The following is a 21,960-nucleotide window of genomic DNA, read 5'->3' on the forward strand; positions in this document are numbered from 1 at the left end:
AAAATAGGTAAGAATTTTGAAAAATGAATTTATGTTGTCCAGTCTACTGGAAAATCAGATCAAAACCAATTTTGTTAAAGGTGTCTGCCTGATTTTTGCCATATATTTTGACATTACTATTACACATTTTCAATACATAGCCCATAAAAGCTTTAATTACATTTCAAAAGTACTCAAAATTAAAGTTACATTTGTGCAGACACTTACTTAAAACAACAAGATTAATAGCATTCTTCCAGTCATACACGCCTTCATTTTTCACTTTGCACGTGTATAGCCCCGAGTCTGTCGAATGTAGGGATGATATTTTAATGGAAGCATCCCCCATCTGGTAATTTGCTGCAAAGGAAACTCTTCCTCCCTGCCTTGCACTTATATTTGTGTAAACTCTACCAGAAGAGTAGGTAATCACCTGTAAGTCAAACAGAATAGAATTAGATCAATTTTTAAAAATACATTCAGATGAGAGCATCACTGATTTGGCTAACATTTACTACTATCCCAGAGGGCAGTTAAGAGCCAATCACATTATTGTTGATGTGGCATTACATCAAGGCCAGATCAGTAAGGAATAGCAGATTTCTGTCTCGAAAGGATGCTAATGAACCCAATTTTTGTTTTGACAATCATTTCATGGTCATTATTAGACACTTAGTTCTAGAATTTTATTGAATACAAATTCAAACATCTGCAATGGCTGGACTTGAACCAAGTCTCCAGAATATTACCTAGGTCTCTGTTTTAATAGTTTAGTAAAAATATTACTAAGCCATCACCCCCCACTAAATTGCTAGCTTAAACTAATATTATCTAAAATCATGACCTGATGTTTGGGGTCAAGGTTAGTATTACAAATTTTGGCCTTTAGGGTACAATAGTATCAGTCATTCCAGTAAGTGAGCCAAATGTTTTACATGTGACTTTCTCCCTGTAATTTAATCTTCATCTGATATGATCATACTCTTTAATTTGCATTTCTCCAAAGACACATTGATTGATAACCCCGAATAGAAGACAGAAAAGAACTAGATTTCTTGTAATTTCCTTGGGTGATCAGCAATGGTAGACTGCCAAATAATGAGAATGTTTATTGGTCAAGGTATCTTTATCATTTTTAAAACTTTTTCACCTTCATCATGTGATATTCATGTTTGTCAGACCTATATCAGGGACACTATTGGACAGAAGATATTCATAATTCTGCATCCAATAGATATGAGCTTCATAAGCACTTCTAAAACCTATAAATGCAGATTTTATAATGGCAACTAATAATGTATATTGATACTTATTAACTCAGTAGGCGGTCATAATGCATGTTTGCTGCAACTTTTTACATTCTTAAAAGCTAGATAATTGAGGATAGAACTGGGGCCAATCTTTAGTCAAAAGAATTATTTACAGAAATCAGAATTAGAGCAGTGAATTTTAATAAAAACCAATTATCTGTCAATTTTGTGAATTTTGTGGAGTGTTTCTCTGTGATGTTTAATGAATTCCTCATATAACTTTCACAAAATCACCTCACTACCAATGCACCATGCCTGTTTAGCACCTGCTTGTTATAATCTCCCAATCACCACAGGCAGAAGTACTCACTGCCGCTAGGATATCCCAGGATCCCTGACACCCGCACCAACTTAAAAGTCAAGCCAATCAAATGTTGGCAGTCCAGAGTTATCCTTTGCTATACACATTGCAAATTGTGCAATCACAGATAAGTGCTTCTCAGGGCACGTAGTTGGCAGAGCTGATACTTCACTGCACATCACAATCATTCATCTATTGCTATGTACATGCCAGCCTATACAACTTACTCATCCTTAGCCTCAGTCCATTTTACTAACATGTCTCAGTCAGTTTTACTCTTTCTCCAATTCCCACTGTGGCCCAACATCTTTGCAGTAATGGCCCAGCAATATGGGACCATCACAAATAGGAAAGCATTGAAATAATTCAAAACATTCACTTTGGCTCAGCAATAGCAAATGTAGCAAAAAGATAAACAGCTGAATTTGCCTCGAGGAACACAGGGGAATGGCTAGCCTTTCCAGCACCAATTCATTTAGCAATGAATGATCACCCTGCTCTCATCTACAGAAACCGATTGTTAAATAAGTGCTATATGGCTTGTTGCACTTGATGCTGCAGTACTCTGGAGTGCAAAAAATGCTGCTCTTCCTGCTGTTCAACGTTTCCCTTTTTTAAGCTGGTCTCTCATGGAGAGATCATGAGTTACATTACAACACAATCTATAACTGATAGGCAAATTATGATTATGTTAATTATTCTTCTTTTCTTGCAGATTGAATGACATAATTAAAATTATAATAAAGAAACTCAACATGATAGGCTACCAATTACACAAGAGGAATGCAAAAACATGCAAAGTAAAGTCAGGTCTGAAAGGAATTGGGTTAATGGACTGACTAGAAGTTCAGAGCATTATTTGTTATGTGGAAACTCAATGACTGCAATATTTGCTAATTGCATAGATATATCTTAATTGCTATGATGCTAATGAATTTAACAGGACAAGTTATGTTAAAATAGAACAGTTGATGGCAGCAAACTCATCAAAGTCAGATGGGTGATCACAGTGGGACAGTAAGAATTATTTATATGGCTAAGTGAATCGAAGGCAACTTGGGAATACAGTAGCCAATCAGCAGTCAATCATAAACCAGTTTGCATCAAGAAGAGAATAATGTCTTGTTTAAAGTTCTCAGTAAAGGATTGGGATAGTTAAAACCATATTTTTTGACTGCAAACTTGAGAAAGAAATGAAACCACCAACTAGTAAGACAAAATATTTAGGACTGAATTTTACCTGAAATTTGCTAAGTGTTGACTTTTAGGGTTTCTTTCTGTGAGTCCTAGCCGATTTTCTCAATTATTCTCCACAGCTCACCTCATTAGCTGAACACCACAATTCTATGGAGCCCACTGCACACTATCTTCCCCCGAACTGCAGTAGTACTTTCCACTCTTCGGACCTCCCAGAATTCCCAGCATGGGCACCATTTTTACCACCAGTTGTGGGAGAGGAATAAGAAAAAAAAATGCTTCTGTGGATACATAGGCGGCATTGCTAACACTTCATTACAAATACAAGCTCACTTTCAGAAACATATTGCTATTTTACACCATTCACCCATCTGATCAACAATCATTGTTACTGCAGTTATAAGAGCCAAGCTAAACATTTTAACGTCCTTCATGTCATCCCATTTTATGACGATGTGTATGGGATTGCTCTTCATTCCTTAATGCCTAGTGTTGTTCAACATCCTCTGATTGTTCAAAGTGGGCACATCAAATAAGTAAGTTCTCAAAAGCGGACAAAGTTCATATTTATTCAGTAACTTCAAACATGAAGAAAAAACAAACAAAAGCTGCATTTGCCACAGGAAATTGATTAAATGAGTATGTTGGATTGTATACCTAGCCTTGGGGAAGTGGTAAGGAGAATGCAAAGGAACAGCAGGTCGAATGGGCTCCCCACCCTGCAGAGTATTAATGTTTGTATCAATGGAATGCATTACGGAAGGCAAGTTATCTGCAGATCTTCGAAGGGACCAGTTGCCTTTGAGCAACAATGAGTTTACAGTCAGTGAGTGATCTCTGCATCCAGTTTACATTTACTGGAACTGGATGTCAGTTACGTCCTGTTTGGCTTATTTTACACCATTCACCCATCTGATCAACAATCATTGTTACTGCAGTTATAAGAGCCAAGCTAAACATTTTAACGTCCTTCATGTCATCCCATTTTATGACGATGTGTATGGGATTGCTCTTCATTCCTTAATGCCTAGTGTTGTTCAACATCCTCTGATTGTTCAAAGTGGGCACATCAAATACGTAAGTTCTCAAAAGCGGACAAAGTTCATATTTATTCAGTAACATCAAACATGAAGAAAAAACAAACAAAAGCTGCATTTGCCACAGGAAATTGATTAAATGAGTATGTTGGATTGTATACCTAGGCTTGGGGAAGTGGTAAAGAGAATGCAAAGGAACAGCAGGTCGAATGGGCTCCCCACCCTGCAGAGTATTAATGTTTGTATCAGTGGAATGCATTATGGAAGGCAAGTTATCTGCAGATCTTCCAAGGGACCAGTTGCCTTTGAGCAACAATGAATTTACAATCAGTGAGTGATCTCTGCATCCAGCTTACATTTACTGGAACTGTTTGGCTTATTGCATCTGATACTGCACCACTCTAACATACCCAATATGACATTTCATTTGCTTAATGTCCTCACCTGGCTCCTTGGAAGACTAATGCTGGACTGCCAACTCTTCAGTGTCCACCACATCCTCTCTTTGCTTGTTCCTGTTGTGCAATATGCTAACACAATGCAACACTGCAAGGCTCACCCCAAATTAGCCCAAACAAATGTAACCCATCTTCAGATAGTCCTTCTTCTGCGCCATAGTGGCCCTGGTTTAGGAGTGGGCTGCATTCGCTCAGCAGTATCAGAGTCAGTGGCCATTCTCAGAGTGTAGACCATGTCTCCCTGTAACCATCTTGTAAGGCATCTGACCCTTGAAATGAGCTAGGAATTTGAGAGTTCTCAGGTATACGTGAAAGCTTCCAGGCTACCTGGTGTAAACTTCTCGGATGTGGTGTTGGAAAATGTTCTAGGATGTGACCTCAAATGAGTTTCACATTGATGAAATGGAATGCTTTTCTATTGCTGAAGTTTGCTGTATTTTGATATGGCACTCTCAATGCAATGTGTATATAGCCTACACCATCCCACATGTAGGGGAAATGCAGCAATGTTGACAAAGCAAACTGTCCAGCTATAGCATTGACTTGTATTGGGGAAATGAGATGAAGTGGTGTATCCTTGATACATTTGTGGGTCAAGGTTCCCAAGTGGATACCTGGAAGCAGCCAATTGCATAACGTTTAGTGCAAGTGAGATGATGATCTAATGGTATTATCGCTAAACTATTAATCCAGAGACCCAGGTGATGGTCTGGGGACCTGTGTTTGAATCCTGCCACAGCAAATGTTACAATTTGAATTCAATAAAAATTTGGAATTGAGATTCTAATGGTTGAGACACATCCACTATCGATTGGCAGAAAAGCCCAACTGGTTCATTCATACCCTTTAGGGAAGGAAACTGCCATCCTCACCTGGTCTGGCTGACATGTGACTCCAGACCCACAGCAATGTGGTTGACTCTTAATTGAGTCCGCTGGGAAATCGGGGATGGGCAATAAATGCCTGCCGAGCCAGCCTTCATCCCGTGAATGAATATTAAAAATGTTGACAGTCACTGGGATAGGGTGACCATGCACTGCTTTAGGTTCTGCTCCAGCAATTGAAATAAATCAATGACAGTGGCCTGAGGCATCCTCACTGTGCAATGAAACTGTGCCTCACTCATCTGGAGGAAATGGCATCAATTACAATAGGCTCTGAGACCCCTGTACCACCTCCATGTCCTGAGGGGACCTTCAGGTGTGCTCCCTTCATATGGGGTCTATTTGGCTTGCTGCTAGTCCCGATACACCTGTTATTCTTCAGTTTCCCTGTGTGTCCATAGCACCACAGCATTAGCAATGGTTACCTCTGCTGAATGACATTTCCAATGACTATGTGCAGGGAAATATCAGAAACAGAACAAGTCCTTTGTAATGTGAGCAATCAGCATTTGCATCACTCATAAATGATGGTAAACCAAATGTTGGGACATGAAGGAGGGCAATGAAATGCCAGAATGCCTCGACATGGAACTCTGACATAGGGACTTTATTCCAATGAATGCAACACAAGTCATATCATACAAATACAAGAGATTGTAAGTGCTTGTCCCCCCAACACACACTTCACCCAATAAAAGCAATATTGCCAATAAAAACATGTTAGCAAACATTAATGCCCAAGGTGAGAAAAAATGATCTCCATGCCCTTGTGCGACCTATGCATTATCTTTGTGAACTGTAGTGTACATGTGTTTACTTTAGCTTCACAGAAATGACAGCAATTAATGATGACAGTGAGGTGCTCCTTGGATTGGTTTGAGAGAGGAAGCTCAGTGCCTCCGTTATTTCCTTATCCCTGTGTCAGATGAAGTCCACTCTGCTTTTCCAGTTCCCTTCTTGACCTTTTAGTCTGAGATTTTTTTGTCTTTTCAAAAACTAGTGAACGACAGAGAAGTAAATGTAAGACTTTGTTATAGAATGAATGGAGATGGCTCAAGGGCAGTGGTGAGCTGTGCATCAAGACCAACAGAAAAAGGGTAAGCAGGAGCAGAAATCGGGAAAGGGGGAAATTGTGTTTAGAAGAGGACAGAAAGTAGGTGAAGGTGTGACAAGAGCATCAGCAAACATAATGGAAGCAAGATGAAGCTATGATTACAGATTTGAGATGAGGCAAGGAGGCTGGTAAAGATTTGCTGCAAAACGTTTCAGAGCTCTAGAGAGACTGAGGCTCACAATGTAAATTCCCAGCCTAACATGTATCAACATAACTTATTTCCATTCACTGTAGGGAAGAGCTGTTTCAGCATCTGCAATAGTAATTAAAGTAATCTCTTAGATTACAGTCTATGAGATTAATGTGAATTTACTTCATGCAATCTCACTCACTGTTTCTGTGACCCTCATCAGGAGCACAACCATGATGTAAGAAACATTGGTTAATGGCCGAGCAGCTGAAGGCACAGTCACTAATATGTGGGGGCAATCAAAAGTGGTCATGCACAAGAGGCTGGAGTTTGAGAAATGCGAACATCTCTGAGAGTTATAATGGAGGACATCACAGAAAGCTTTTGATAAAATAAGGCAATGCGTCAGCATGAAAACATTGGATGCTTTCTACACCAGGAATGAGCATCTATAGCTCACAGTGTGTTTATTAAGAAGTTTATACATTTTAAACACTTATTTAAAATTCCATCAAAATGTAAGCTGCTTGAGGTTGAAACATGTATGGAACAAAACTTATTTTCTGTTTCTTCAACTCATGCCACAATTCCCTATCCTCCCAACATTTGTAAAAAGGTACAAAGCATTCCTTGAAGTCATGAGAATGTACAGAATATCAAATGACAGTATGCACTGCAAAGTGAAGGATTAAAATTCATTGGCTTGTTACTCCTCTGCTTCCATTTTCAGACATGTCATTATATGTAAACTTACAATTCACATTTCAACTTTTCTAACTTCAGTAAACAGGTAAGAATGGATAAGCAGTGAATCAAAAAAGAAGTATGCAGAACAGACTTTATTGGAGAGAACCAGTTCAAAGTTGCAGGTGTTCCATTTGTAAATTTATTCTTAATTTATACCTAAACATTGAAAAACTAGCAACAGTCAACAAGTTATATTAAGATAACCCTGTTTAGTAAAGTGAATTCATACGAATTTTAGGAACAGGATGTGTTTTTTAACACCCTCTAGCATCATGTAGAATTCCTTGAATGTGCTTATGGGTGTACAAGTAGGGTTGACAAGTAAAGGCATCACTTTCTCTTTGCAAACAGTCAGAATAAATGCTGACAGCTTTGAAAGCCCATGTTTTCAGTTGCATAACTCTTTGTGGTCCATTTGTATAGCCACGCAGGGAGTTGTTGCCTGTGTGTCTGTTAGCAGTGATGCTTCGGAGGAAAGAACATAAGAACTAGGAAAAGGAGTAGGCCATTTGGCCCTTTGAGCCTGCTCCACCATTCAATACGATCATGGCTGATCTTTTTGTGGCCTCAGCTCCATTTACCCGCCTTCTCACAGTAACTTCATTGTTCAAAAGAATATCTATCTTAGCTTTAAACACATTTACTGAAGTAGTGTCAACTACTTCACCGGGCAGGGGATTTCATAGATTCATATCTCTCTGGGTGAAGAAGTGCCTTCTCAATTCAGTCCTAAATCTGCTCCCCCTAATTTTGAGGCTATGCCCTCTTGTCCTAGTTTCACCTGCCAGTTGAAGCATCCTTTCTATGACTATCTTATCATAATTTTATATGTTTCTATAGGATCCCCCCTCACCCCACAGTGCTACTGTCCCCAAGGTTGATCCATTCCTGGGGGGGGGGGGGGTATTTTTATGTTCAAAATTTTTTCCCATGAAGAATGATGTGATTTTGTTTTCCATTCATCTCTGTAATTGTAAAGTCAATTCTGCCCAAAAGACTATTCAAACTCTAGTTACTGTTACGACATAGGGTAAACCCCTCTGCTAATTTAAACCCGACACACAGAGAAGCTCACCTCGCGCTGTAATCTGTTAAACTTTGAGAAGCAAAGAACTATCCCAGATTTCACTATTTAAAGTAAAAATTAACAACTTTATTCTTTAAGACCAACAGAGAACATTAAAACCACTATTTACAACTCCTTTCCCCTATCTTTTACCTCCCACTCTACAATACTGGTCCGATAGAAACTGATTAAAATTTAGAAAAAAAAAAATTTTTCAAAACCAGTCAGCTTTAATGATTTTTCTCTTTAGATTTTCCTTTGAGTTTCCCTGGATTGCCTCTTCTTTTGCTATACAACTTTTCTTAAGGACAGGTACCTTTCAGAGAGCTTTTCGGCTAGCAGTCTATACGTGTTGGTTTTCTTGGCAGTTCTCCCCTTATTTAAAATGTCTGGTTTTATATCCCAAAACATTGGATCATTTCATTGGTTTGGTGTAATCAAAACACTAAATTCAAATTCGATTAGATTTTGGTATCTGGGGCATAATTTAAACTGATTGGCCGAATTTGAATTTGTTTTTGTTCCATGGCAATGCAATTCCAACTATTTGTTTCAACCAAGTGTTACATTTTTACCTTATTCAGCACTCTCTCTACTTTCAGTCAGTCCTTGTTAGCTTCTTCTCTATTTTAAAGGTACAGTATACACCTACACCTTCATAACACTTCCCCCCTTAAGAAAAAAATGAACCATCATAATGAAAAGATGGCTTCATTTTTTTTTCTGTTCCTTAACCACATTATCATGACATAGATATAACTTTAATCCAAGTTCATATTAACTTCTTCCCAAATACATATAACATTGAATAGATTCGTCTAATCTATACTCTATTAGTTAAATCTGTGATAACTCATCTACTATTACATTCTTACGACCCGAAACATGCATGATTTGTAAATTAAATATCTATAACATAAGACTTCCAACAGAATAGTTTTGCATTCTTGTCTTTAAAACCTTCCAAGAATGTAAGAGGATTGTGATGCGTGTACACAACCATCTCCGACACATTGTTCGTGACGTACACATTAAAATGCTGTAAGGCCAGTATAAAACTCAATAGTTCCTTTTCGATCGTGGAGTATTTCCTCTGGTGAATGTTGAATTTCTTCAAAAAGTAACCAATTGGCAGTTGAATCCCATCATCATCTTCCCATAGCAGTACAGCTCCAACTCCTATGTCACTAGCATCGAAGGCAATTTTGAAAGATTTCAAAAAGTTTGGTGTAGCTAAAAATTATTGTGGTTGTTAATACTGCTTCTAAATGGTTTAAAGTCTCCTGACATTGTTCTATCCACCAAAACTTTGTGTTCTTCTTCAGCAAATCAGTTAACAGTGCCACAATACTGCTGAAATTTGGAACAAACTTCCAATAGAATCCATTTAATCCCAAGAAATGAAGCACCTCTTTCTTCGAGATTGTTCATGGAAATTTCTCAATGGCCTACGCTTTTGCGTTCCGCAGGGTCAACCTTCCATGACCTATGTTATGTCACAACAACATCACCTCTGCTTTTGTAAATTCAGTTTTGTTTAAGTTTACTACCAATTTTGCTTCTCACAGTCATTCAAAGAGCTCTGCCAACTGTACCATGTGATCTTTCCAGGACTTACTAAAGATCACTACATCATCCAAATAGACTGCACAGTTTGTTAATCCAGCCATAACTCTGTTCATGAGTCTTTTGAATGTAGCAGACATGTTCTCCATTCCAAAGGGCACCACTTTGAAACGATATAGCCCATTTAGGGTTACAAACGCAGAAATTTCTTTTGCCATGTCTGATCAAGGTACCTGCCAGTAACCACACAATAAGTCCAACTTGGTGATGTAACTGAACTTTTGAGAAAGTTGTCTAATTTTCTCAATACAGTCCTCCAATCTCGGTATTGGATATGAATCTGATCTTGTAACGACGTTAACCTTCCGATAATCCACACAAAAGTGTTGAGTCCTGTCTGGTTTGGGAACTAAGATGATTGGCGAACTCTGCTCGCTCTGGCTTGGTTCGATGATAGCCTCTTTGAACATGGCCTCCACCTCCATCTGGACCTGTCTGGCTTTGAAAAGATTAAGCTGATGGGGGTGTGTTTTATTGGAACAGTACTCTCTATGTCTATTTCATGTACAATAGCATTAGTCCTCCCCATCTGATTCCCACATATGTCCTCATACAGCAGTAACAAACCTTTCAACTGCATTCTTTTCTCCTGAGACAGATAGTTTACTAACCTAGCCCACTCCTGAAGGATGCCTTCATTTTTTAACATACTTTGAGGCACATCAAAATCCACAACATTTGGATTTGATTCTTCATTCTGCTGGGCAATAACTAACACCTGTTTCTCCAGTTCTTTCTCTCTTCTCATTCTCTGGAAGGGACCTACACAATCAATTATAACCTGTGTGAAAGGTTCTTTGAATGCAAGAATTGGCAACAAAAGTGCTGGTTTTATTATGCCTGTGGCTTTTTTACCATTTTTTACATGTCTGAGAAATATGGCAAAAGTTAACCATTCCAGGCCAATAAAAATGTTTTTGTACCTTAGCCTGAGTCTTTCGTACTTTAGGTGACCTACTACAGGTAGTTCATGTGCTACCCTTAACACTTCCTGCCTGTATGCTATCGGCAACACAATCTGGTGCACTTCGACCTATTTCTCCTCTGCACTAACCTGCCGTGGTCTCCAATTCCATCTGAGGATTCTATCTTTCAGATAATAACCCTCCGGAGTAACCTTTGCCTCCTTTTCGGAGGACGCATCCACATATATACCTTTTGTCGTCTTGGCTTTCTATTGCAAGTCCCTTAACCTTTCAGGACTAAACACTTCTGTCTGACCCTCTGCCTATTCAGGTTTTTCCTGCACTATTATGTCAAACATGGTGTCTGCTAACTGAACCTCAACTCCTTCATCTTTCTCTTTAGTTTTTGCTTCGTGCTGTGACTTATGTTAGTGAGATCTCGTTACTACACAGTCTGGGAAAATACCAGGATACTTTTCTTTAACTTCTTGGTTTCTTGGTCATCCTTGGGCTTTTCCATAACAAGGGGTGTCACTCCCACCTTTGATCCTGCTAAATCCCAAGAACAAACTGGATTTCTGGAACTGAGACTCTGTCAATCCACTGTTACTTCCCCAACCTTGAGTTGGCACTCTAACTTGATCTTACATAGGGGAATACTTAATTTCTGTCTATCTATCCCACAAATTAACACATTCTTGGATAACAAATCAGAAAGAGTGCAAATTCACCATCTGTTACTATTAGACTCTGGTTAGATCCTGTATCTTTCAAAATTATAACTTCTTACCTTCTCCCCCTGTTCTTTCTGAGTAAACTTTACAAAGGCAGATTCTTTACAGAGATCAGGCAACTATTAGACTCTGGTTAGATCCTGTATCTTTCAAAATTATAACTTCTTACCTTCTCCCCCTGTTCTTTCTGAGTAAACTTTACCCACAAAGGCAGATTCTTTACAGAGATCAGGCACTAACTCCATACCCATCCCCTGCCTAGGCTGTGCTCTCTGCTGCAGCTCCTCAGCTCTTCTTAGGGTTTCCTTTACTACTTTCACTAATGCCACTGGCTTAGCTTCTTTTACCACATCTTTCCCACAGCGCCTTTCCTAAACAACCAGCATTGTGACTTTACATGTCCCACTTTAGCAGAGTGGAAACACCTGAGACCTTTCACCTCCTTTCCACCCTCTTTTTTAACCTGTGGTAAACACTTACCAGTGTTTTCTACTCTTTGTTTCATAGTGTGGGATCTCCCCTTTTCCCAACTTCTATCCCTCAGGATGAAATTCTGGCAGGAAGCTTGAGGTATGCACCACCATATACTCATCTGCTAATTCTGCTGTCCTTCTCACTTCCTGAACTTTCTGTTCCTCCACATGAATTCTTATCATCTCTGGAAGTGCGTTTTTAAAACCCTCCAGCAGAATAATCTCTCTGAGAGCCTCATAGATCTTATCTATTTTTAAGGCCCGTACTCATCTGTCAAAATGATGATGTTTAATTCTTTCAATCTCAGTGTAAGTCTGACCTAGTTCCTTCTTTATGTTCCTGGACTGTTGTCTATATATTTCTGGTACCATCTCATAAGCACTTAAAATAGCCTGTTTGACCTCTTCATAATCTCTTGACCCCTCATCTAAAAATGAAGCAAATACCTCACCAGCTCTGCCTACCAGTTTAGTCTGAACTAGCATTACCCATAAATCCTCAGACCACCTCATCTGCCTAGTCAATTTTTCAAATGAAATAAAGAAGGCTTTGACATCTTCCTCATCAAAATGTGGCAGAGTTTTGACATATTTGTATATATCACTACCTTCTGTTGACTTGACTTTGCTGACTAAGTCGCAACCTCTCAAGTTCAAATTCTCCCTCTTTTTGCTCAGCTAAGAACCTTCTGTCTTTGTCCCTTCCTTCTCTATCTCTTTTTCCTCTCTCTCTGTCTTTCTCTCTTCCTTTATTTATCTTCTAACTCCATTTTCGTCAATTGTAATTTAAGTTTTTCTCACTCTACTGCACTCATCTGTTTCTCTGACACAGCTAAGTGTTTGAATAATTCGTTACATTTTCAGCTTTACTTTTGTCCTTGGTTAAACCCAAACCTAACCTCTTTCCTAATTCTAAGAGTATGGTCTTTTCTCTCTAAACTTTCTTGACAAACTTGGGACTCATCTTCAAACCCCAGAGCCTCTTTAACAATTTTAACAGCCATTCTTCTCACTTTTAATTTCACCAACCACAAGTAACTGAAATTAAACAAATTGTCTCACCTATGTTTTATTTAAAGATCTAGGACACTAACCGGCAAGTGTTTAAATCTACTGAGCTTTTTTTGCACACCCCAAATCTATTCAAATCTGTCAAATCTCAGACTGGAAACTTGTTCAAATCATGGACAAAAGCTCCCAAACTGTTGTGATACTGAGTAAACCCCTCTGCTAATTTAAACCTGACACAGAGAGAAGCTCACCTCACGCCATAATCTGTTAAACTTCAAGAGGCAAAGAACTACCCCAGGTTTTGCTGTTTAAAGTAAAAATCAACAATTTTATTCTTTAAGCCCAACAGAGAACATTAAAACCTCTACTTACAACTCATTTCTCTTAAACCTATTTTTTACCCCCACTCTACAATACTGGTCTGGTAAAAACCCCGATTAAGACTTACAAAAATAATGTCACGTTTCAAAACCAGTCAACATTGTTGATCTTCCTCTGTAGATTTTCCTCTGAGTTTCATTGGGTCGCCTCTTCTGCTGCACAACTTTTCTTAAGGACAAGTATCTTTCAGAGAGCTATTTGGCTAGCAGTCTATACTTGCTGGTTTTCTTGGCAGTTCTCTCCCTAACTGTTTAAATGTCTGGTTTTACACCCAAAACATCAGATCATTTCATTGGTTTAATGTCAAAACACTAAATTCAAATTCTATTGGATTTTGGTATCTGGAGCATAATTTAAACTGATTCGCTGAATTTGAATTTGTTTTTGTTCCATGGCAATGCAACTCCAGCATTTGTTTCAACTAAGTGTTACATTTTTACCTTGTTCAGCACTCTCTCTGCTTTCAGTCAGTCCTTGCTAGCTTCCTCTCTCTCTTAACAGTACAGTACACACCTACACCTTCATAACATTACATTTACACATATTGTTAACCAACCACCTTACAAAGGTAGATTCTACTCAATCTGGCTTTTCTCTCTACATGCATTTCCAAAATTTTCTGTTTCTCTTCCCGCTTATAACAACATTCTATTTTTCTTTCTTTACAAATGAAATTCATACTCTGATGAAAGTCTGAACTAGAGCAGTGAAGAATTTAATCCAAGGTTCACAGAATTCAGAGCTGAATAGGTCGCAGCAATAACAATTGCCACATCCAAGACATAGTCTTGGCAATCCTATATGTTCCTTTGTGCAGTAGTTATAATCTTTCTGTTTTTACAGGAGCATCAAAAATCTTGAATATCAGATGCTGTCTCTGAAACTTTAACAATCATCACATAGAATTGTTTTCAAATCAATAGAAGAAGATTAGATTAGAACTCCTCCGGTATGGAAGCAGGCCCTTTTGTCCAACAAGTCCACACCGATCCTCTGAAGAGTAACCCACTCAGACCCATTCCCCTACCCTACATTTACTCCTGAAAATGCACCTGACACTATGGGCAATTTAGCATGGCCAATTCACCTGACCTGCAGATCTTTGGACTGTGGGAGGAAACTGGAGCACCCGGAAGAAACCACGCAGACATGGAGAGAACATGCAAACGCCACACAGTCACCCGAGGCAGGGATTGAATCCAGGTTCCTGGTCCTGTGAGGCAGCAATGCTAACCACTGAGCCACTATGCCACCCCAAAAAGTATGCATACACAAAGGTGAAAGGATTAAAGTATTATTATGGGGAGAAACTGAATACGCTGGGGCTATTTTCCCTGGAACATTGGAGGCTAAGGGGTGACCTTATAGATATTTATAAAATCATGAGGGACATGGATAGGGTGAATAGCCAAGGTCTTTTACCTAGGGTGTGGGAGTCCAAAGCTCAAGAGCATAGGTTCAGTGTGAGAGGGGAAAGATTTAAAAATGATCTGTGGGGTAGCTTTTATGCAGAGTCTGATGCATGTAAGGAACAAGCTGCTGGAGGGATTGGTGGAGCTGAGCACAATGACAACATTTAAAAGGCATCTGGATGGGTACATGAATAGGAAGGTTTAGAAGGATATGGGCCAAATCCTGGCAAATGGGACTAGGTCAGATTAGGATATCTGGTCAGTGTGGACAAGTCTGACTGAAGGGTCTGTTTCGGTGCTGTATGACTCTATGACTGAATGATAGTGTTAGATGAAGAAGGTTGGGAGGAGGTCTTTATGGAACATAAACACTGATGTGGATGCTAGGCATTCAATATAATCCTATTCAACCTTACATTCACCAGTTAATTACAATCTCATATCATAACCTGGGATGAGCTTAATAAATTAACTCTGATCAGTCCCTTGTCCAAGTTAATCTATGGAAAGGGTGACTTGTTTTATTGACTACCAGCATGTGCAAAACAATTCAAAATGAGTAAAATAAGAAAAAATAAAGTTTATTATGTCTTTACCTAACATTTCATCTTTTATGTTGAATTTTATTAGAAAGATTGTCAACTGTGTTAATGTCATCTGCAGGATCTGGAGATCCTGTGGGATGTCATGTGGTAACACATAATGGTCCTAAAATATTCATTTCTCAAAGAGTAATATTTTACCTCAACCTTGCAGTAGGGGGAGTGATTGAGTAGAATTTAGACTGCAAAACTATACCAAGAGGAGAGGAAGGGAAAATGTCAGGTCAGTCAACCTTCCGCTGTTCAAGGGTATATTTGTTACAGGCCCATTGCAAGCAACACACATTTCCTGTTCTATTTTAAACAAATCGTGCTCCTGGCAATATAATATTTAAAGAGATGCAGTGATATTTTTACAATGGTTAGCTATATTAACGTGGTGAACAGAAACATTAACATATAGGACCTATATTTCTTGCAAAATAGTACAATGTTGACACTCAACTGAGAGTCCCTGAAGTGGTCAAGTACAAGGTGGGGCTAAAGGAAGTCATCTTGAGCCACTGTAACATGCTCTATAATTATTGTATGTTCAGTATACTGTGTATATTTATTGCATATGATTTACCTCGCTTTAACCAATGAGCCTTCTCACTCTAACCATCAGCTTCTTAGCCCCTGGCAGCCCCACACTTTTAATTGTTATTTCCTTTTTTCCCCTAAATAAATATATAAAACTCTTTCAAAGTCTTCAACTCGTTTTATATACGTAACTCTGGCATTGTGGATTTCACTTTTTCACATGCCATTGAATGAAAATATTTTTCCTCGATTCAATTCTAACCAGTTTGAAACTTGAATCCTGTGATCATAGAGTCATCCAGCATGCAAACAGACCTTTTGGTTCAACCAGTCCATGCCAGCCATGTTTCTAAACTAAACTAGTACTACCTGCCTTCACTTGGCCAATATCCCTCCAAACCCTTCCTATTCATGAACTTATCCAAATATCTTTTAAATCTTTTAACTGTACCTGCATCTACCACATTCTCTGGCAGTTCATTCCACACACGAACCACTCTCTATCCTTTTTAAATCTTTCTCCTCTCACCTTAAAAGTTTGCCTCCTAGTTTTGAACTCCCCCAGCCTGAATTTTTCTCATAATGGAAAGAATTGTGCCCGATCTACTCAATAAATTTTCATTGCTATTTTGTGCATCATAATAAAATAATCCTTAATTCATTTCCAAGGAACTTAAAAAATGTGTTGCTGGAAAAGCGCAGCAGGTCAGGCAGCATCAAAGGAACAGGAGAATCGATGTTTCGGGCAGAAGCCCTTCTTCAGGAATGAGGAGGGTGTGCCAAGCAGGCTAAGATAAAAGGTAGGGAGGAGGGACTTGGGAGAGGGGTGTTGGGAATATGAGAGGTGGAAGGAGGTTAAGGTGAGGGTGACAAGCCCTTCATTTCCAAGGAGTACAAGCTTACCCAAATCTTCAACTTTATCCATTCTCTCATCACAGTGTTTCAGTTTCCACTTTATTGTAATATCTACAAGATCATAGGATCCTTGCAGTTGTAGGCCCTTCAGCCCATCCAGTTCACACAAGCCCTCTGAACAACACCCCACCCAGACCCACCCTCTTACTCTATTCCTGTAACCCTGCATTTTCCATGGGCTAATCCACCTAACCTACATAGCCCTGGACACAATGGGCAATTTAGCATCGCCAATCCACCTAACCTGCACTTTCTTGGACTGTGGGAGGAAACCACAGCATCCAGAGGAAACCCACACAGACTCACAGAGAATGTGCAAGGTCCACACAGACAGTCATCCAAAGCTGGAATTGAACTCAGGTCCAGGAACTGTGAAGCATAAGTAACCATGCGGCCCTAAATGTACATTCTCCTAAAAGCGGGACATTCAGGAAAGGGCACCAGAGCTAAAACAAATTGGAAAATATCAGCCACTTGTTACACACGTTGCCTGATATACATCTCTGTCGATATGCATAACAGTGGTCATTGAATGTCCACACATTTTACCCCACTCAGGCCTGCCCTGGCTGGATTTTAACTTTGTAATCCAGGCGAGAAACAACCGACACTCTCTATAAGCATAGCTGCACTTTCCCTCTCTTACATCCTGCAGCGTTTGCAATCAAAAATAAGCCTGAATCCTCAGACATAAACAAAAACTCCCCCTTTTTTTGTGTAAACATTAATCAGTTGAAGTGAATAGTATTGGAATTGAGAGACAGGCCTTTCTGAAGTTGGGAAATCTTGTCAAGCATGTAACTGGGCTTTAACAAGGCTATGTGAATACAATGGTACCTGATACATCCATACTTGTTTCAAGAAAGTGAATTATAAAGAATCTTCTTGTAATTTTAAAAGAGGTGTAGAGTAGGGTCAAAGATCAATCATATGGTAGCTGAGTGAACAATGATACGATTTAGTTATTTAATTGAACATTATAGCCAATCATTATTCAAATGATGTTATTGTAAACACCTCCGAAAGGAATGCTCACCACTTTCTGATTGGGTTCAGAGTCTTGCAAAAGCCATTCAATATCCAGATTCTTTGATACTAAGTGACCAAAGCGATGGTGACATGGTAGAACAACATCCTGCTCCTCAACCATCCTTATTTCAGACTGGGGTTTTGCAGTCCGCAGATGAGCATAGCCTACATACCAAATAGAAAGGAGCAATGTTAAAAAACAATGTTAGAAAGTTTTAAATCAGACTGATCACATATACAATATTCTAAATCTGTCATGGTGGCAATGCCATAAACTCAACCAGTATAGTTGATCGCCCCAGGAAGACCTAGCTTCCAAAAGAGACAAAACTCAGTGAACTTCCTAATTTCTTTTCAACCTATGTTTGTTTTTTCTAATCAACCTGCTCAAAGATGTCATTGCACATTTCTGGAGCAGGTGGGACTTGAACCCTGGCCTCCTGGTCTAGGGAGAAGGGACACTATCAATGTGCCACAAGAGGGCCCAAGTTATTATTTAGCCTTACATTAAATTTGAAATAATAGGTCATTTGCCATAACAAAACCTGCCCTTATTATTAGGCAGCATTGAATGCAACAGTCACTGGAACATTCTGTGTTTTGAATGTTAGATGTGATAAAGTTAATTTATTGCAATATGTAAAACATTTCGGCATCAGTATTCATAAGTTTTAGTATCTAACATGGTTGACATTTCGGGGTAATCTTGGTTTTGGGAATTAGTGTAACAAAGAGGATATCTCCTGAATTTTAGGCCAATTGAAGTTAAAGGAAACAAAAAGTGTGAGGGATTTATAACAGATGGTTATATCGTTATTTATCAAGTCAAAATTACACTCGTTTAATCTAATTCAAAATTGCACAGGGGTAAAAAAGAAAATATTTGTGAATTTCTCTTTCAAGCTACCTGGTAACCAGTGGCAGGAGCCCTGCCCTTTGGAGGACATGAGTTTTAATTTAACTTAATGCAGTGACAAATGTGTTTTCATCTTTTTGTGCTATAAAAATTGAATTAATAAAATCAAATACAAGTAACTCATGGGTCAAAGTGGGTAAAGCACCATTGTTGATCTGGATACATAACTGGCTTAGTTGACAGAGGCTGAATAATTAATTTCCTTCAAATTGAGTGGTAATATTTTTAGTGGAAAATCAACACGCAATAAGCTTTTATTGTCAGAATATTTCTACTCTCCCCCAACATGTGATCCTCCCTTCACTAACAAGAAAACAAGAATTTCACTGGGGAAAGAAAAAAATTAGTGAGTCTCTGAAAATGGGAAATAATCAGAATGGTGACTAAATGCTGCTAACAAAATTTGGAAAATCATCATCTCAGGAATGTAGTCAATTAAAACAAGGAGAGGGTTCTCAATTTCAATTTGAATTGAATGTGACACATTAATGGAGAAGAGCCAGGGGTCAATGAGACTCTTACAGTGGCTTAAACAAGTCAAAGCAAAAAATGAATGTTCCTGCTAATGGAACAAAGCTTTTAGAGAATGCAGATGTTAGGGATTTTGATGCATGGTTTTGTTTTAGCCACAGCACCACCTTTTTCTTTAAAGTGTTTGTTAAAAATAATTCCAAAACGGAGATAACTACAGGAAATGAGCCGAGTGTAGTAATTTGGCCAGATCTATCACTGTATGAATCTTAAAACATGATCAAAAACATACAATGCATTTTGTTGGGTCATATCCAATATTACAGATGCTGAACAGTTTGACAAGACCATGAAGGTAAAAATGAATGATTATGCTTCTTCCAAGTAAAAATGCCACTGGAAAGCAGCAATCACCGCCTCTTCCAAATCCTATGAGGAAAAGGAAATAAATACAGAATAACGCTCCAATAGAAGTGAAAACAATTTCTTTTTCCAATAGAGGTACTGGTTTTGTTGACACTGCTAAGTGCCATACAGTGGATGTGTACTGTCCCACAGTTTTGCTTCATGTCTCTTTATATATCTTCACACAATTCATGGATCAACCTATAACTTGTAGCTATGTATCTCACTGCTTAAAGTAAATCATCAATAAAGGTTGCATAGACCACTGTGGAGTTATAGCTCTAACATATATTACGGGGGGATGTAGTTCAATAATATATGATAAGAAATTTTCAGACTTATTAATGATGACTAAAGCAATGCCAGTACTGAGATATGGGCCATAGTACTTGATTAGGGACAAATTACATTGAGTTGAGAATGGAGATCTGTACTTGAAGTTGAATGGTTGAATCACCAATAAAACCCAATTGCACTGTATTGGTGGCAACAGAAGTATTTAATTATTTCAAACATCTTTTCCACCACATAACCTGAAGTAAAAGATCAGGAGAAAGACATAACTGAGATTCCAATTGAACTGTCCAGACTGCACAGATGTTGAATTATGGAACCGTTAAGTACAGAAAGAGGCCATATTAGCTCATCATGCCTTGCCTTGGCAATCTAATCTTCACACTCTTCTTGGTCCCATTTTCCTGCTCCTTCTCCATGTGACATAATATTTTTCTTCTAGTACACTCATAATATTGCAATGTTATGACCAGGTGAGGAAGAGTAATTCAGCTCCTCTCTTAATTGGTTGTAACAAATATTTTTATTTCCTGTTAGCATGCAGCTAAGATGCATCAAATATACCACCATTCTAGTCAAAATTAAGGAGTCAATTACAAGATTCTTGAATGAAAGGAAGAGGGATTTTATTACCCATTAACACGAATGAAAAAAACAAAAGAATCAACATTAAGCATACATATAAACACAGGTAATAAGTTTTAAAAGGATTGTGTGTTTGTCGCAGCTAGGAAGAATAAAGGCTAAACAATTTAAAACTCTTCAGAACCTTTGACACTTTACATTTATTAACCTGAAACCACAATGTTTTAATTGTAAACATGTGTCCTCAGCATTGGCAATGTTTCTAAATATCTTTGAGCTGTTTGCTCAAATTGCTTTTTCATAAGGTACTGACATATGAAATAATGTGTGAAAAAGGAAACAAAACATTCAGCTCTTGTTGTTACAAATTTATTCTTCCCTCTCTGTGCTATGCTGATCAAAAACAGCTCCTGAAATATGGTTTGTTTATATATTCCCAAGTCTGTTTTCATTGTATTTCCAATAAGGCAAGCTGCCAGGCTGAGCATTTCATCTCCCAAACTGTGATATTATCATACAAGTGTAGAACAAAACAGATGATGCAAATTTCTTGACGCTGACTCGCTTGCTTCACTCTGGTTGTCTTTAGATAAAATAATTTAAGTTTGGGCAGTTTTGCTTATTCTACATGGGTCTCCTGGATTTGCCTCAATCTGTGATCAACACAACATCCTGAAAACGGAGGACTGGGAAGCTTTTAAAGAACAAGAGAGGATTACTAAGAAGGAAATATGCAGAGAAAAAATGAGGTACGAAGGCAAACTGGCCAAAAATGTAAAGGAGGATAGTAAAAGCTGTTTTAGGTATGTGAAAGGCAAAAAAATAGTTAAGACTAAAATTGGGCCCTTGAAGACAGAAACAGGGGAATATATTATGGGGAATAAAGAAATGGCAGAAGAATTGAATTGGTACTTCAAATCTGCGTTCACTGGGGAAGACACAAGCAATCTCCCTGAGGTAACAGTAGCTGAAGGACCTGAACTGAAGGGAATGTAGATTTGCCAGGAATTGGCATTGGAGAGACTGTTCAATCTGAAGGTTGATAAGTCCCCAGGGCCTGATGGTCTACATCCCACGGTACTGAAGGAGGTGGCTCGAGAAATCGTGAATGCGTTGGTGATTATTTTCCAGAGTTCGATAGATTTGGGATCAGTTCATGCGGATTGGAGGGTGGCTAATGTTGTACCCCTTTTTAAGAAAGGTAGGAGAGAGAAATCAGGAAATTATAGACCAGTTAGTCTGACCTCAGTGGTGGGAAAGATGCTGGAGTCTATTATAAAGGATGAAATTACGACACATCTGGATAGTAGTAACAGGATAGGTCAGAGTCAGCATGGATTTATGAAGGGGAAATCATGCTTGACTAATCTTCTGGAATCTTTTGAGGATGTAACTCTGAAGATGGACAAGGGAGATCCAGTGGATGTAGTGTACCTGGACTTTCAGAAAACTTTTG

General features: G+C 38.6%; 1 protein-coding gene across 2 annotated transcripts in view; it reads right to left on the reverse strand.

Annotated features, from left to right (window-relative positions):
* Positions 1–21,960, reverse strand: part of LOC122540689 (CXADR-like membrane protein) — a 137,489-nt gene that overhangs the window by 10,718 nt on the left and 104,811 nt on the right. For both annotated transcript variants that reach the window (XM_043676771.1, XM_043676770.1), the window contains exons 3-4: positions 17,841–17,998; positions 208–412 (exon numbers count right to left, since the gene is read on the reverse strand). In XM_043676771.1, coding sequence (XP_043532706.1) covers positions 208–412; positions 17,841–17,998 — 363 coding nt within the window. The remainder of the gene's footprint in view (positions 1–207; positions 413–17,840; positions 17,999–21,960) is intronic.

This window comes from Chiloscyllium plagiosum, chromosome 35, assembly GCF_004010195.1.
Source record: "Chiloscyllium plagiosum isolate BGI_BamShark_2017 chromosome 35, ASM401019v2, whole genome shotgun sequence".
Classification (NCBI taxonomy): domain Eukaryota; kingdom Metazoa; phylum Chordata; class Chondrichthyes; order Orectolobiformes; family Hemiscylliidae; genus Chiloscyllium; species Chiloscyllium plagiosum.